This window comes from Cynocephalus volans, chromosome 10, assembly GCF_027409185.1.
Source record: "Cynocephalus volans isolate mCynVol1 chromosome 10, mCynVol1.pri, whole genome shotgun sequence".
Classification (NCBI taxonomy): domain Eukaryota; kingdom Metazoa; phylum Chordata; class Mammalia; order Dermoptera; family Cynocephalidae; genus Cynocephalus; species Cynocephalus volans.
Genome location: NC_084469.1, coordinates 98867226 through 98883183, shown reverse-complemented (window position 1 = coordinate 98883183; position 15958 = coordinate 98867226). Strand labels below are relative to the sequence as shown.

General features: G+C 38.2%; 1 protein-coding gene and 1 pseudogene across 1 annotated transcript; both read left to right on the top strand.

Annotated features, from left to right (window-relative positions):
- Positions 1-11731: 11731 nt before the first annotated feature.
- On the top strand, positions 11732-12283 carry LOC134387532 (putative methyl-CpG-binding domain protein 3-like 3). The gene has a single exon (XM_063109984.1). It carries the CDS (start codon positions 11732-11734, stop codon positions 12281-12283), a length of 552 nt encoding a protein of 183 aa, XP_062966054.1.
- Positions 12284-15095: 2812 nt separating this feature from the next.
- On the top strand, positions 15096-15681 carry LOC134389722 (dehydrodolichyl diphosphate synthase complex subunit NUS1-like; annotated as a pseudogene).
- The last annotated feature ends 277 nt before the right edge of the window (positions 15682-15958 follow it).

Below are 15958 nucleotides of genomic sequence, written 5' to 3'. Positions count from 1 at the left end.
CAGCACTATTTGCAATAGCCAAGGTATAAAATCAACCTAAGCATCTATTAGTGGGTGAATGGATGAAGAAAATGTGATATAGATATATAACATTGTAATAATATAGTATATATGCAATGGAATACTATTGAACCATAAAAAAGAATAAAACCCTGTCATTTGCGGCAACATGAATGAATTGTAGGATATTATTTTAAGTGGACTGAGCCACAAAAAGACAAATACCACATTCTCTCACTCATATGTTGAATCTAAAAAATTGTTTTCATAGAAGTAGAGAGTAGAATGGTGGTTAACAGAAGATGCAGAGGGTAACAGGGAGGGGGTAATGGCGAGAGACTGGCCAACAGGTGCAAAGCCCCAGTTAGACACAATAAATTTTGGTGTTCGATTGCATAGTAAGACAACTAGAGTTAACAATATTGTATTGTATATTTCAAAATAGCTAGAAGAGAGGTTTTTAAATGTTCTCATCACAAAAAAATGATAAATGTTTAAGATGATGGATACGGTAATTACCCTGATTTGATCAGTACTCAATGTATACATGTATCAAAATATCATGTTGTACCAATAAATACGTATAATTAGAAATGAAAGCTTGGCCCGTTAGCTCAGTTGGTTAGAGCGTGGTGCTGATAACACCAAAGTCCAGGGTTCAATCCCTGTACCAGCCAGCTGCCAAAAAAAAAAAAAAAAAAGCTACAGCACGAAATCTTCTGGAAACATGAAAAGATAATTTATAAAATTTGTACGAGGAAAGAAAATGGAGGACTTGCTGCTCAATTTGCTTGAGGGTTGAATGACCTTAGCAATAATTTTATAAGAGCCATGAGAAAGTAATTTTTGTTCCATTCCATTTGTAAGTTTAGATGTGACCATTTTGTGTAACATGTTAAGTAATGGAATCCAATTGGGTATTAAAAAGATTATTTTAGGATAAAGTAAGATTTATCTTGGAACCAAAGGTTGGCATAAAAGTAAAAAGTCTATGATTGCCTCACAGCTGAATTCTCCCAAACATTTAAGGTAGAGATAATACCAGTTCCATAAAATCTTACTTCCCAACTCATTATTACACTGAAACCAAACTAGAGAAAGACTTTAAGAAGAAAGAAACTTCAACCCCAAGTCCTTGATAAATGCTAATTCTTCACAGCATTTTAGCAAAGTAGATTCCATGATACATAAAAAAGCTTGACACGTTGTGACCCAGTGAGGGTTTATCCCAGGAACTTAAACATTTTTTTTATTGTGTTAAAATATATGCAACATAAAGATTTCATAGGGCTGGCGGGTTAATTCAGTTTGTTAGTGTGGTGTTGATAACACCAAGTTCAAGGGTTTGTATCCCTGTACTGGTCAGCCACAAAAAACCAAAAACCAAAAAATCAACCAACCAAACAAAAAAATCTCCCCCAAACCCAAAACGACAAAAAAAAAAAAAGCACAAAAACCGAATCGCCATTTCAAGAATTTTAAAACATACAATTGCGTGGAATTAATCACTTTCACAATGCTGTGTGACTACAACCTCTATCTGTTTCCAAAACTTATCCCAGGAATTGAAGCTTCATTTAACATTTGAAAATCAATGTGATTCACCATATTAGCAAGCTAAATAAGAAAATGATACAATCGTCTCAACAGATGTATAAAAAGCTTTGGAGAAAATTCCACCTGCCTTGCTGATAAAAACTCTCGGCTAAGTAAGAATATAAGGGAATTTTTCTCACCTTTACAAAATGCATCTATAAAAAAACCTACTACATGCATCCTACTTAAGAAATTGCAATAAGGGAGAAAAAAATAAGTGAAAGGCATCAGACTGGAAAGGAAGAAACAAAATGGTTTATTCACGAATGACAAGATTGACTAGTAGAAAATCTGATGGAAATTTTTAAAAAAGTCTAACTAATAAGTGAGTTTGGCAAAACTGCATGATACAAGAGCAACACAGAGCAACCATTTGTGTTTTTATTTCTAGCAAATGAACCATTGTACTATGAAATAAAATTAGCTTTTAAAATAGATTAAAAATGACACAGAGATAAATTGATAAAAGCACGTAATTTTGCAGAGTGAAAAGTACAAAATAATGCTTAGGGTAGGTGAAGAAAATGTAAAAATGTAGACATCTGGTGTGTTCATGTTTTGGTAGGTTCGTATTGTTAAGATGACTATTCTTAAATTTATTTAGGGGTTTGGTGCAATTCCAATCATAATCAGTTTGATTTGGTGGAAACGGACAAGCTCACTCTAAAATTCATGTAGAAATACAAAAGACCTAGAATAGAAAACTTTTGAAAAGGAACAACAGATTCAGAGGAATATCACTGATTTCAAGTGTTTTGAGAATGCTGGAGCAAGCAAGATAATGTGGTATTTTCATAAAGATAGACAAATAGATCCATAGAATAGAACAGAAAGTTCAGAAATAGACCTGTGTAACGGGTACTTTACGAAAGTGCAAAGGCAGTTTACTGGAGAAAGAAAATTCAACAATGGTGCTGGAACATTTGTATATCCATACATAAAAATTTGTTTGATTCATAACTTGTCGTGTATACAAATATTAACTCAAAATTTATGATATACCAAAGAAAGAAATTTAAAATAAAAATACTAGAAAAAAGCATAATGGAATATCTTTGTGATTCTGGATTATACAAAGATCTCTTTGACATCACACCAAAAACACCATTCGTGAAAATAAAAATATGGATAAATTGGACTTGATGAAATTAAGAACTTCTGCTCTTTGAAAGATGCTGTTAAGAGAATGGAAAAGAAGCTGCATACTGGGAGCAAACTTTTTCAAATCACATATCTGAAGAGGGCTCCTTGTGTCTGAAATAGTTAAAAAACCTCAAAACCAATTTTTAGGAAATGAAAAAACATTTAAAAAAATGGAAAAAAATATGTGAAATGAAACTTTGGCAAAGAAGATAAATGGATTTCAATAAGCATAAGAAAAAATATTGTACATCCAATCAAAATGAAAAAGCAAGTGAAAAGTTCAGTGTAATACCATTACACGCCTATTAGAATGGCTAAAATTTAAAGTATGACCCTATCAGGTGATTCTGAAGACATGAGCACCTGGAACTCTTTTCCATGGCTGAGTGGAGAACAAAAGGGCACATTACTTTGGAAAACATTTTGGCAATTTCTTAAAAGTCAAATACAAACTTACATATAATTCAATCATTTTACACTTGGATATTTGCCCCAAATAAATAAAGCATATTAACACACATATGTAAATATTCATAGCAGCTTTATCTGTAATATCAAAAACCATAAACAACCCAAATATCCATCAATAGATGAACGGGGTAAATAGATTGTGGAATATCTATACAATGGAATACTGCTCAGCAATAAAAGGAATTGACTTTTAATACACACAAAAATATGGATATCCCTTTCAATAATTGTGTTGAGTAAGAGATACTACATGTAAGAGCGTACATACTACATGGTTCTAGAAATTCAAGTTAATGTATAGTATCAGAAAACCAGTGCGGAGTTTCCTGGATCATGGGGCCATAAAAGGTAGCACAGGAAACTTTAGGGTAAATGTTCATTATCTGGATTATGGTTTTGGCTTCATGGGTGTGTATGTATGTCAAAACACATCAAATTGCACACTGATTATGTGCGGCTTACTTCATGTCAATTATACCCCAATAAAGCTGTTAGAAAAACAAACATAAGCTAATAATCCGTGGGTTATATTCTGTTTAGCATGGCGGAGCTGAGAAATGCACAGGTGTTCATGTGTACACATCTCAACAATGCCCTTCTCAGCAAGGGGGATCCAAACTCAGCTCCTGCTCTTGCTTTTTCACCTCAGCCCAAGGGATCTGGAGGGGGTCTCTGCCTCACACAGCCTGAGCTCTTCATGGAATGGCCAAAGAAAAGAAAAGCAGAGGGAGAAAGGATGGTAAAGGATGTAGGTTTCTGTCTGCTCTCTTGAAGGGAAGGAAGAGAAAAAGCAAAATGGGAAGAAGTAGAGAAACAAAGAACTCATTCAGAACATTCAGAATTCATTTGTTTAAATTTCTGCAGCTTCTGTGTACACCTTAGAGAACTTTCTTGGGGATTCAACACAAACACACTGTCTCCACCCCCCAACACACACATACTCACATACACTCACACACACACACACTCATGCATGGGTTGACACATACCACGGAGAACTTACTGTTCAGGTGACACTTCTACGTTTGGATCAAACATAAAAAATAGTCGTGTTCCTTCTTCTTTTGCTTTCAAGGTGTAGAGAGGGAAAAACCCATCCAATAACAAGTCTCCATCCCTGTAGACATCAGGCTTCCTGAATCCAGAACAGTTTAAAAAATGCATATTGCATAGTATGGGTAAAGGGTACAGGAATGGAAACAGGTAAATCATCCTTACCCAATCATCCATCGATGGACATTTAGGTTGCCATAAAAAAGAATGAAATTCTCCCATATGCAACAACGTGGATGAACCTGGAGAAGCTTATGTTGAGTCATGTAAGCAAAGCACAGAGGGATAAATACCGCATGTGCTCACTCATATCTGGGAGCTAAGAGCTAAGAGAGAAAGGAAGGCAGGAAAGAAAGACCACAGTGGTGCGTTGGACTTGCAGAGGGAGAGAACATTCCTTGGGCTACAAAGTGGAGTGGGGAGGAAGGGGGAGGGGGAGGGAGGTTGGGGATAATTGAGTGGGGGACACCGGGCACAAATGCAATTTGTGGTAATGGGTATGCTGCCAGTATGAATATGTTTCTCACATCATGGGCACGAGGGGTGACAATCAGCTTTGTATCTCATGAATACTCATAACCCAAACCAACCAAACAACAACACCCCCCCAAAAAAATAGAAGCCTAGCTCGACTATACACCAGTACAACTTCCTCTCTAGCTGTTCTGTGTCCATCAACCAACCTCTTACCATTCATCCCCACTATAAAAATTTTAAATATGTTTTCTTTAAGTTCCACTATTTTGAGGTCTTGGAATAAATTCTACAGAAATAGGATGAAAAGTTTCTCTGTACATGAGTTTTCACACAACACTGGTTTTAATAAGGAAAATTACAAACAGGTCAAATGCCCATCAGTAAAAGAACTTAAAATTTGAGCTTAAAAATTTGTTACCAAAATTAATTCTTTGTGCATTTACATTGCATGTAATTACTGATAGAAATGATATTATTTTACTCATCTTTTGTGTTCTTATCTTTTTAACTTGCTTAATTTTTCTCTATGGTTCTGTGTTTATTTTTAAAAAGTGAGAGAACATGCATGGCATAAAATTTACTATTTTAATCATTTTAAGGGTAAACTTCTGTGGCATGAAGCACATTCACATGGCTGTGCAACCATCAGTACCATCCACCTCCAGAACTTTCTCATCTTCCCAAACTGAAACTCTGTCCCCACGAAACACCCACTCCCCATCCCCCTCCCCAGCCCCAGCACCCCCCATTCTACTTTCTGTCTCTGTGGATCTGACGACTCTAGAAACCTCATATGAGTGGACTCACACAGTGTTTGTCCTTTTGCGTCTTCCTTATTTCGCTGAGCATAACATCCACAAGCTTTATCATGTCATAGCATGGGTCAGAATTTCCCTCCTTTTAAAGGATGAATAATATCCCATCGTATGGGTGAACCACGTTTTATTTAAGCACTCATCTGTTGATGGACAGATGGTTGCTTCCAAATTTTGCTACTGTCAATAAGACTGCAATAAACATGAGTATACAAAAATCTATTCAAGTTCCCACTCTCATGTTCTTGGGAATATAGCCAGACATAGAATTGCTGGATCATAGGATAATTCTACGTTTAATTTTTCGAGATATCTCCATACTGTCTTTCACCTTGTGTGTAGCATTTTATATTCCCACAGACAATGCACAAAGATTTTAATTTGTCCACAGCCTCAGCAATCCTCGTTATGTTCTGGCCTTTTCTTTTATTAAACATAATAACCATTAAACTAATTAATTAACTAATTAATGAGGACGGCTGGCCGGTATGATAATTGCCATTTTCATGAGTGTGGCATGGTATCTCACTGTGGTTTTGATTTGCATCTCCCCGATGATCAGTGATGTTGAGCATTTTTTCATGCATTTGTTGGCCATTTGCAGATCTTCTTTAGAGAAATGTCTTTTCAGCTCTTTTGCCTGTTTTTAAATTGGGTTTTTCTTGTTACTGTGGTAGGAGTGTTTTACAGATTCTGGATATCTTTCCCTTATTAGATGTATGTCTTGTAAATGTTTCCTTCCATTTCATGGATTGCATTTTCATTTCACTGATATCGTGCTTTGATGTACAAAAGTTTTTAATTTTTATAAAGCCAACAAGTCTTTTGTTTCTTTTCTTGTCTAGCTTTTGTGATCATATCTAAGAAATCATTGCCATACCAAAAATCATGGGCTTTTCCCCTTATTTTAAAAAATGTTTTAGCCTCATGTTTAGGTGTTTGGTCCACGTTGAATTCATTTTTGTGTGTGGTATACCTTTGTGTGTGGTGGAAGATAAGTTTCCAGTGGCGTTTTCTCTTCATATGTACCTGTCCAGTTTTCCAACATTATTTGTTGACGACACTGTCTTCCCCACGTTAAATGGTCTTGGCAATCTTGTCAAAGTCATTTAATTGTATATGTGAGGGTTTATTTCTGGGCTCTCTATTCTATTCGTCTATATGTCTGTCTTTATACCACTACCACACTGTTATGATTTCTGCAGCTTTGCAATTTTAAAATCAGGTAATGTGAAACCTCCAACTTTGCTCATTTTCCAGCTTTTTTGGGTTCTTTGGGGTTCCTGGAGATTCCATATGATTTTAGGATGTATTTTTCTACTCCTGTAAAAAAAGAACACCATTGGGGTTTCGACTGCATTGAATCTGTACATTGTTTTGAGTAGTGTTGACATCTTAACGATATTAAAATTTTCAATTCACGAGCACTGAATGTCTTTCTATTTGTTTGTGTTTTCAATTTCTTTCAGCACTGTTTTGTAGTTTTCAGTATACAAGATTTTTGACTCCTCGATTACATTTGTTTCTAAGTACTTATTCGTTTTGCTGCTGTAAATGGAATTGTTTTCTTATTTTTATGATTCTTTGCTTAACTTTTTCCAATTAAATACTTTTATTTATTTTCTGTTCTCTTTATAAACTTGTTGGGTATAATCATATACAAATCTTCATGAAGTTACACTGATGATGAAATCATGAATCCTTATTTAATACAGTCTAATAAAAATAATTAGTTTGCCACCTTCCTTCAAGTGTCAATACCTCAGTATGCATTTAATTTCCCTTTTTACCTTTTCTTACCTTTTGTATTATTGTTGTCATGCATAACACCAAGGTCACAGGTTCGGATCCCTATACCAGTCAGCTGCTCGCCCCCCCCAAAAGAAATCAGACACATCCATCTCCATGAACTTCACAAACTAAACACACTCATGTGCTCAGCAGCACAATGAATGAACAGAATATCAGCTTCATCCCAGAGGGGCCTTTTTCTGCCACGCTGTCCTGGCTCCCACAAGGCACCCTCCCTTGTGACAGCACCACAGGTTAGTTTTGCTGGGGTAGCCGATGTCTTGGGTGTGGATGAACACTAGGTGTGTGAGATTTCTCCCTAATATGATGGCAGCTGTTATATGTGAATTCTTATTGCTGTGTGGAGTTCCACTGGTGTAGATACCACCCTTTATCTATTCTCCTACTGATTATTTGGTTTGTTTCCAGCCCAGTACTGTTATGACTCCAGGTTCTGTGACCACTAGAACACGATTGTGCTGGGCACATGTACACATGTTGGCATTATTTATGTGCAGGGAACAGGGTAGATATGTATACAGCTTTAACAGGGACTGTCAAACAGTTCTCCAAAGTGCTTATACCAATTTAAACTCCTACTAGCCTTACATAAATGGTCCTATTGCTCCACAACCTTGGCAGCACCTGGTATTGCTGACTGTTTCATTTGAGCTAACCTTGTGTATATAAGAGTATCTCACTTGGTTTTTCTCAGCATTTTGCTGAAGCTAAAGAGGTTAAATGTTTTTAAAAAATTTTTATGGGCCATTTGTCTGTCATCTTTTGTGTAGAGTCTATTCAAGTTTGTTACCCACTTTTCAAGTGGGTTTTCGTTATTTTTTTTTGCTTGATAATTCTTTATATATTCCAGATTGATGTTCTTTACTGGATGTATATCACATAAATATTTTCTCCCACTCTGTGATGTTTCTGTCCCTGCCTTTTACCGATATATTTTGGTGAATAGCAGCTCCTAATATATTTTAATATGATCCAAGTTATAATTTTCTCCTTTCCATTTTCAGTTTTATTGTATAGAAAGGAAAAATTGTCCCCTTATTGATTGTGAAGCTGTTCTATTTTTAATTAAATCTATTTATTGTATTTTAATTGAAATTAAGAACATAAGAAATTAAGAATAGATTGAATCCAGCAAAACACTGGATTAGTAAATTGGAAGGCAGAGCAAGAATAAATATCCCAACAAAAGCACCAGATGAATAACACTGGAAAATTCAGGAGAGAGTTGAAAGACAAGTGGAGTATGATTAAAAGGGGGCCAGAGAGAACTTGAGGAAGAATGAACATCCGAAATGAGATTGTGCAAGCACGTTCCAAGTTGATGAAACACATCAACAAACAGATTCAATTAAGTCCACATTCCCTAAGCAAGGTAAATGCACGGGAAGCAACGATGAACTATATCATGGTTGAAAAATCAAAAATAACGAGAAAGATTTTAGAGAATACAGAGGCCAAATAAGCAAGAAAAAAGACTGACAGCTGGCATCTCAATATAAGAAAAAAGTAAGATAGACACCAATGTAACACTATATTTATTTATTTAAAAAATTTTGGGGGGCGGCTGGCCTATATTGGGAATGAAACATTCTTTTTTTTTTTTAAAGATGACCAGTAAGGGGATCTTAACCCTTGACTTGGTGTTGTCAGCACCACCCTCAGCCAGTGGGCAACTGGCCATCCCTATATAGGGATCTGAACCCGGGGCCTTGGTGTTATCAGCACCGCACTCTCCCAAGTGAGCCACGGGCCAGTCTGAAACATTATTTTTAAAATGCAAAAAAAAAAAAAAAAAATCTGTCTAACCAGAATTCTATGCCCAGAAGCAAGATTGCCCCCAAATAAAGACACCTTAAGAAAAACTTAACCTGAAACGTTTTGTTGTTAGCAGCCTTGAATCAGAAAAAACAAACAAACAAACAAAAAACCACCCCCAAAACCCAAAAATAAAGTGTGTTCTTAAGTCCAAAGGAAAATAATCTCAGATTGAAAACGGGAAATGCAGGAAGGAATGAAGAAATATAGAAAGAATAATATATAGATAAATATAAATCAAAATTGTTTTATGCAGTGACACTAGAAATGCCTTATGGAGATAAAAAATATGCAGAATCAAAATGCTTGATAACAGTAATACAAACATCAGGAAAGGTAAAAATAGAAATAAAAGTCTTTTAAGGTATTAGCATTTGAGGGAGAAGGTGTTAAAAATAAGTAAACGTATCTATTAAGTAAAGGATTCATGATTTAATCATCGGTGGAACTATATGATTAAATCACGTACAAATACAAAGATTTGTATGTGATTTTAACAAACATATTTACAGAGGAAACTATTAAATAATAAAATATTTAATTCAAAGTTAGCCAGAGGGGCAGGGGAAAAAAATAGTCAAGTAAAGAGTCTAAAGGAACATTAATGAGTTAGATCAAAGCATAGGAAAAGAGTAAGAGTCTCAAACTGGTTGAAAATGTTTGAAACAATCTCAAATTTACCGGTAACAACATGAATTGTTGAAACACGAAATAGTCATTGCTTTTTAATAGCTGTGTGATGTATTCCGTAGATTGTAGTTTTATTTTTATTTTTAATCTTCATTCATTTTTATTTTTTGCTGGCCAGTACAGGGATAAAACCAGGAATTTGGTGTGAGCATTTAAATGGGTCTTTAACTGTTTTCTTATTAAAGCCTATGTTGTACGAAAATTTATATGCATAGAAACTCTCATTCCTATTTATATAGAATGCCTTCAAAGACATTGAAATTGTGGGAGAAAAAGGAAACATTTAAAAGGCTGACATTAATAATACCTTTAGGTGAGGTGATGGATATGTTAATCACCGTGATTGAATAAACCTGCAATGTATACACAGATCAAAACTTTACATTTTACCCTATAAATATACACAATTATTATCTGTCAATTAAAAATTAAAAAATTCCAAAATAAAATGCTGATATTAACTGCAAATGCTACCCGCCTCCTCACACAAATGTATTAAACTTTTTCATCTACCAGCAGTATCTGACAGTCAATAGCACCACATTTTTTTTGTTTGTTTCTTTATGAAGATTTAGGAGTCCCTCAAATCCCAAGCATAGGAGATGGGATGTCTCCTGAGAATTACGCACTGATTGGCTTATCCGCTGTCTTCCTCTATAAAAGGGGACTTGATGGGGCAGTCACTGCATTTTCCAGCAAGCCACAGGCTGCTGTCTGCGTCACAGGAGTGGGGTCAGCAGGACAAACTCTGCAGCCCGGGGAAACCTCCATCGGCCTCTTTTCCAAACCAGCCTATTCTGGTGAGTACAGAGTCCATACTGACAGCAAGAATATCCGTTTCTGTATTTTCCTTTTTAAAAACTTCTTTAAGTTAGCAGACAGTGTTCTTAAAACAAGATATCTAGGGAAACACTTATTAGCTAGGTGTTAACATTTGTGGAGTAATATTCAAAATATTTTGCTTTTTTGTGCATGAACCTTTCTTGGGATAACAGGCCAGAATTTTTTTTTTTTAAATCAATAACATCACTTGGAAGGGGAGTATTGTTCGGTCCTGTCCAGTTCAAATTGTCCCTCTCTCTGGAAACTTCTTTAAGCAGAATGTGCTTCTTTTTTGTTTTAAATTCAGTTTTCCTCATCACCATGAACTGCAGTTAATTTCTTTCTCTTCTGTCTTCCTGTCTCTCTTCTGTCTCTCCACTCCCCAACCTTAACTTTCAACACAGCACTTATATCTCACAATATATTAGAAATTCACTATTGTGTTTATCATCTTTTCTCTCTCACCAAGATTAAAATAAACCAGGGTGACTGTGTGATGTGAAGCACAGCAAAAAGGGATGCAGAGAGATCTGAGGTCTTGGGATCCAAGGGGACTTGAGACCCCTGTGTCCCAGTGACGATGGGTTCGGGGCACCAGCATGTGTGTAGTTGACGGTGACAGGGATGGGAAGAGGGTAACATCCTCAAAGGAGATGGAGGAGAGAAGTGGTCTGGAACTGGCACTGGGTCATGACCTTGAGCTTTCAGTCCTTGACCCACACCGGCTGGTTGATGTCCCAGGATCCTGCATCAATGTGTGCAGCCTGGGCCAGCAGCACCAGCAGCATCTGGCAGTGCAGAGAAATGCAAAGTTTGGGCCTCATGCCAGACCTGCTTGGGTTCCAAAAGTCTACGTTTTAACACACCCTGCAGGTGACTGTGAGGGACAGCATAATCTGAGAGACATTGCTCCAGGGGGGAAGGAAGGGTGGAAGATGAAATGAGCTGGAGCCAATTCTCCAGAGCTGGCAGTTTTCATCTTCCATTTTATTCTAATTTCACATTTGTTTTTGAAGGTAAAGCTCAAGAGAAATAAGATGCCCCAGACTTTACAGAGGAAACAAGTCCAGGTGACCAAGGCCAAACGGAGACCCGGTGCACTCCCTGTAAGGTTGACCAGCTGCATCTTCCAGAAGCCTGTGACTAGAATAACCTCCCATCCTGACAATGATGTTAGGTGCCGTCAATGGGAGGAGAAGCTGCAGAAACCTCAGCAAGTCTCTGCCTACAGGAGACTGCAGGGACTCCAGGCCTGCAATAGTGAAGGAGAGCTTTTAAGTCCATTTGATTTTGAAAGTGCCTTCAATATAATTGTACCAGGAATTCCAGGTGAACCCCTAGGCCAAGCTGGTGCTGGGGTTCTGCACACCTGCCCTGAGCCCACCATCGGGCGGTCTTCAGATTGGGCTGAAGGGGTCCTGAAATCAGGTCTGGGTCTCTCACAGCCCCTCTGCAGACAACAGGTGACACCTGGAGATATCCAACGACAGATATGGAAAGTGAGGAAAGCAAGGAAGAGACTGGCCGAGGCCCTGAGGGCAGACAGGCTCGCCAGGGAGGCAGAGAGAGCAATGTGCCAAGGAGAATAATCTGAAACCTAGAAGAAAATGCTGGAGGAGCTGAGTAGCAGTTTGGAGGAGGTTCACCAAGAAAGGACTCTCAGTTTTATTTGGCTTTTGAATGTCCTTCCTGCCCTTAACCACAATCCTTTGTTATACCCCAACTGTTCCTCATTAAAGTCTTTTGAGAGACAAAAAGTGAGAAGAGTGGATGGTTTTGTGGGTGAGAGATTAGGTTTCAAGTGAGGAGAAAGGACATCTTTATTTGTAAGTGTGCAATTTCTGTTCACAGTGAATTTAATTCATTTATATTGAAGTCTACTTGGGTAATCTAGCCTGAGAGATTATTTACTGTTTTATACAGTCATCTCTCGGTATTCGTGGTGGGTTGGTTTCAGGACTTCCCTTGGATATGAAAATCTACAGATTCTCAAATCCCTTATATAAAACGGTGCAGTATTTGCATATAACCTTTGCACGACGTCCCATATACCTTAAATCATCTCCAGATTACTTATAAAACATAATGCAATGCAAATGCTGTGCAAATAGTTTTTATGCTGTGTGGTTTAGGGAGTAAAGACAAGAAAAAAATCTGTATGTGTTCAGTACAAAGCATTTTTTTGAAAATTTCAATTTGCAGTTGGTTGAATCCATGGACGTGGAATCCATGGATATGGAGCAATGAGTGTACTTACATTTCATTTTTCCTTATAATGCTTATATTCAAAGAAGAGATGATACCTACTCCAAAGAGATTCTTTTAATGTTATGGTAATTTGATTTTATAAAAATCTTATTTTATTAAGGTTACTTTTACATCTAATTTTAACATAAATTCCATCATCTTTTTCTTTTTTGCCATATGCTAATTTAGATATACGACATTTTCAAATAATAAAGTAACACGTATAATACCTACATCTCCTTATCTAAAAATTATGTAGGGCTAGTTTTTATAAATTTGATCTTAGGTTCTGAACAATGAACATGATTTGGGGAACGTTTTATTTTTATTTACTTTTTTAACTTCCCAATATATATTGTAGCTGATTTTCACGTCCCTTTACCCATTCCTCTTATTGGGAACATTTTTTACTGAGACAAACTTGGCAGCCAGACCTCTGGCTTTGTCTTCACACTAGATCCTGAGCTGAGGTCACTCGTTCACTTGCTCCCAGCATAAGACACAGAGTAATTACGATAAACATGCGATGAACACGTACTTTGTGGAATAAAAGTGCCATGACACAGAAATCAGATGGAGAGAGTTTCACTAGGCCAAGAAGCAAAATGACTGATGGGCTTGGAAGAATCCGGCATTTTCTGGACTTCCTTGAAGAACTTTTGATAGGCGAGTTGTAGCAGTGGTGGGGGAGGAAGGCTGACGGTAGAGGGTCAAAAAGTGAATTGGAAGCAGAAGGGCAGAGAGTGAGTAGAGGTGGAAAATGGTGCCGGTGCCTCCTGACAACAGGCTATGGATTTAACACAGATTTGGTGTGCAGTTGACTCCACGGTGAGCAAATCTGCATATTTTAATCCCACTTCTCCCAATGTTCGGAGTCAGGGGATATCAAATGGCCCTCTTCGGGCCAATGGAATCCAAGCACAGAACTCTTTATTGGAAATAAAGGGAGATGGAATGGGATAATAACACAGGATTTCTTTTTGCCCCACCTGGAGTTCTGGGAAGTGGAGCTGAGGGGGGAAAGAGTGTAAGAGCAGCTGCCAGGGTGTTAGGCCACCTGGGAGGAGAGCATGGTGGGCATGGGGGGTGGGCATGGTGGGGCATGGGGGTGGGCATCGGGGGGTGGGCATGGTGGGGCATGGGGGGGTGGTCACAACCAGACTTGTATCTGGCCCCCTCACTTGTGTACTGTAAGTATTTGTGCCTGGACATAATCTACTCAAGTCTAATTAGGTGAGCCAATCGCTTCCTCCAATGAATCTTTTCTTTCCTCCTCTCCTTTTGTATGAAATTATTTAACTTGATTTTAGTTTTCTCTCCCATGCATGTAAATTATTCCAGACTGATTCTCAGATGTAGCCAACGATTTTGCTGAGTTACACTGAAAACCTGATGGACTTAGGGTTTGTGATCATCGGGGACCTGGGAAATTTAAAGGACAGAGTGTGTGAGTGGCTGATGGTCTTCCATGTGATAAGCCATGTGATAATTAGAATTTTTAAGAACAGAACTATTAAGGTTTGGTGCTTTGAGTGACAGTGAATAGTCGTAAAATTGATTCAGTTTACCAACAGTGGAGAACTTTCCCTTGTCTCTTGTACTTCTTGGAATTCCGTGGCTTATGGAAGGACTACTCCAAAGTCTGTTCCTGCCTTTCATACGGTCTTATTCCTGAGTATCTCTGTGGACTTTCTTCTTGTGAGGATACCAGTCATTGAATTTAGGGTCCACACTAAATCCAGGGTAACTCCATCTTCAGATCTTTAATTACATTTGAGGTTCTGAGCAGATGTGAAGATTTGGCAGACGCTATTCAGCTCATTACATCCTCCACACTCCACTTGGGGAAATTCCATCTCAGAAGGGCCTGGTGGGACAGAAAGGGTCATAGCAGCACCAGCTGCACAAAGTGTGCAGACAGACTTCATGGCTCAGTGAGATGGTAACACTACTGGAGGGGCTGTTTACATCAAGAGTCTTGATTCAATACTTTCGAATCAATCAAAAGGTAAAATCCTGGCACTCTCCAGGGCTGGGCTGCCAAGGGAGAAGGAAGGTAGCATGGGGGCGAGTGACGTGTCACAGGTGGGAAGGGGTTTGGGGGCAGGGAAAAGGCCTTTGCACTGCAGGTGTGGGCAAGAGGGAGAGAAGAAGCTGCCTGTGCACATGGGCCGGGTGATCACTGAGGAGCAGCAGGAGCCCAGCTTCTGGGGACATCGCCAGCTTCGTGGTGTGGTGCATGGCCGTGGGCATCTCCTATGTCAGCATCTACGACCACCGAGGAATTTTCAAAAGAAATAATTCCAGATTGATGGATGAGATTTTAAAACAGCAGCAGGAACTTTTTGACTTAGATTGTTCCAAATACTCGCCAGAGTTTGCAAATAGTAATGATGATTAATTGTCATTTGGCAGTGAAGGTGCTGTCCCCAGAAGATGGAAGCAGATATTGTGATTGCTGCTCAGGACTCTTGCCAGTTCGTAGCCCAGCAGCAGAAGAGATCCACAGATTTGTATGTAGATACGTTAATCAGTTTGCTTAGTTCAAATGGTAACTAATCCTGATTGTGATCATTTAGTATTGAAGTTTGGTCCTGTGGACAGCACATGAGGCTTTCTTCCCTGGCACATCAGATTGACTGAGATCGTCTCTTTGCCCTTCTACCTAAACATTAGTTATGAGGACTTTTTCTCTGCCCTTCACCCATATGCAGCCTGTGAACAGCGTGTGGGAAAGTAGTGATCCCTGGTTAGGTAATTTGATTTCAGACTTTTGGAGAAAAGGACCCAAGTGACTCTGATGCTTACAAAGCACCCATGAAACCCTGTACACACCTAGTTCATATTCTCATGATTTATCAACAAATATGAAAAAGTGTCTTACTTGAGAGTGAGTGTGAGTGTGTGTGTGCACATGTGTGTCTATGGAAATAAACTTATAAATGGAGGAAGCATTGGAGAGGGAAATACGGAGACCTGCAACTTTGAGCAAATAACAGCAGTGCTTCCGGAGCTGA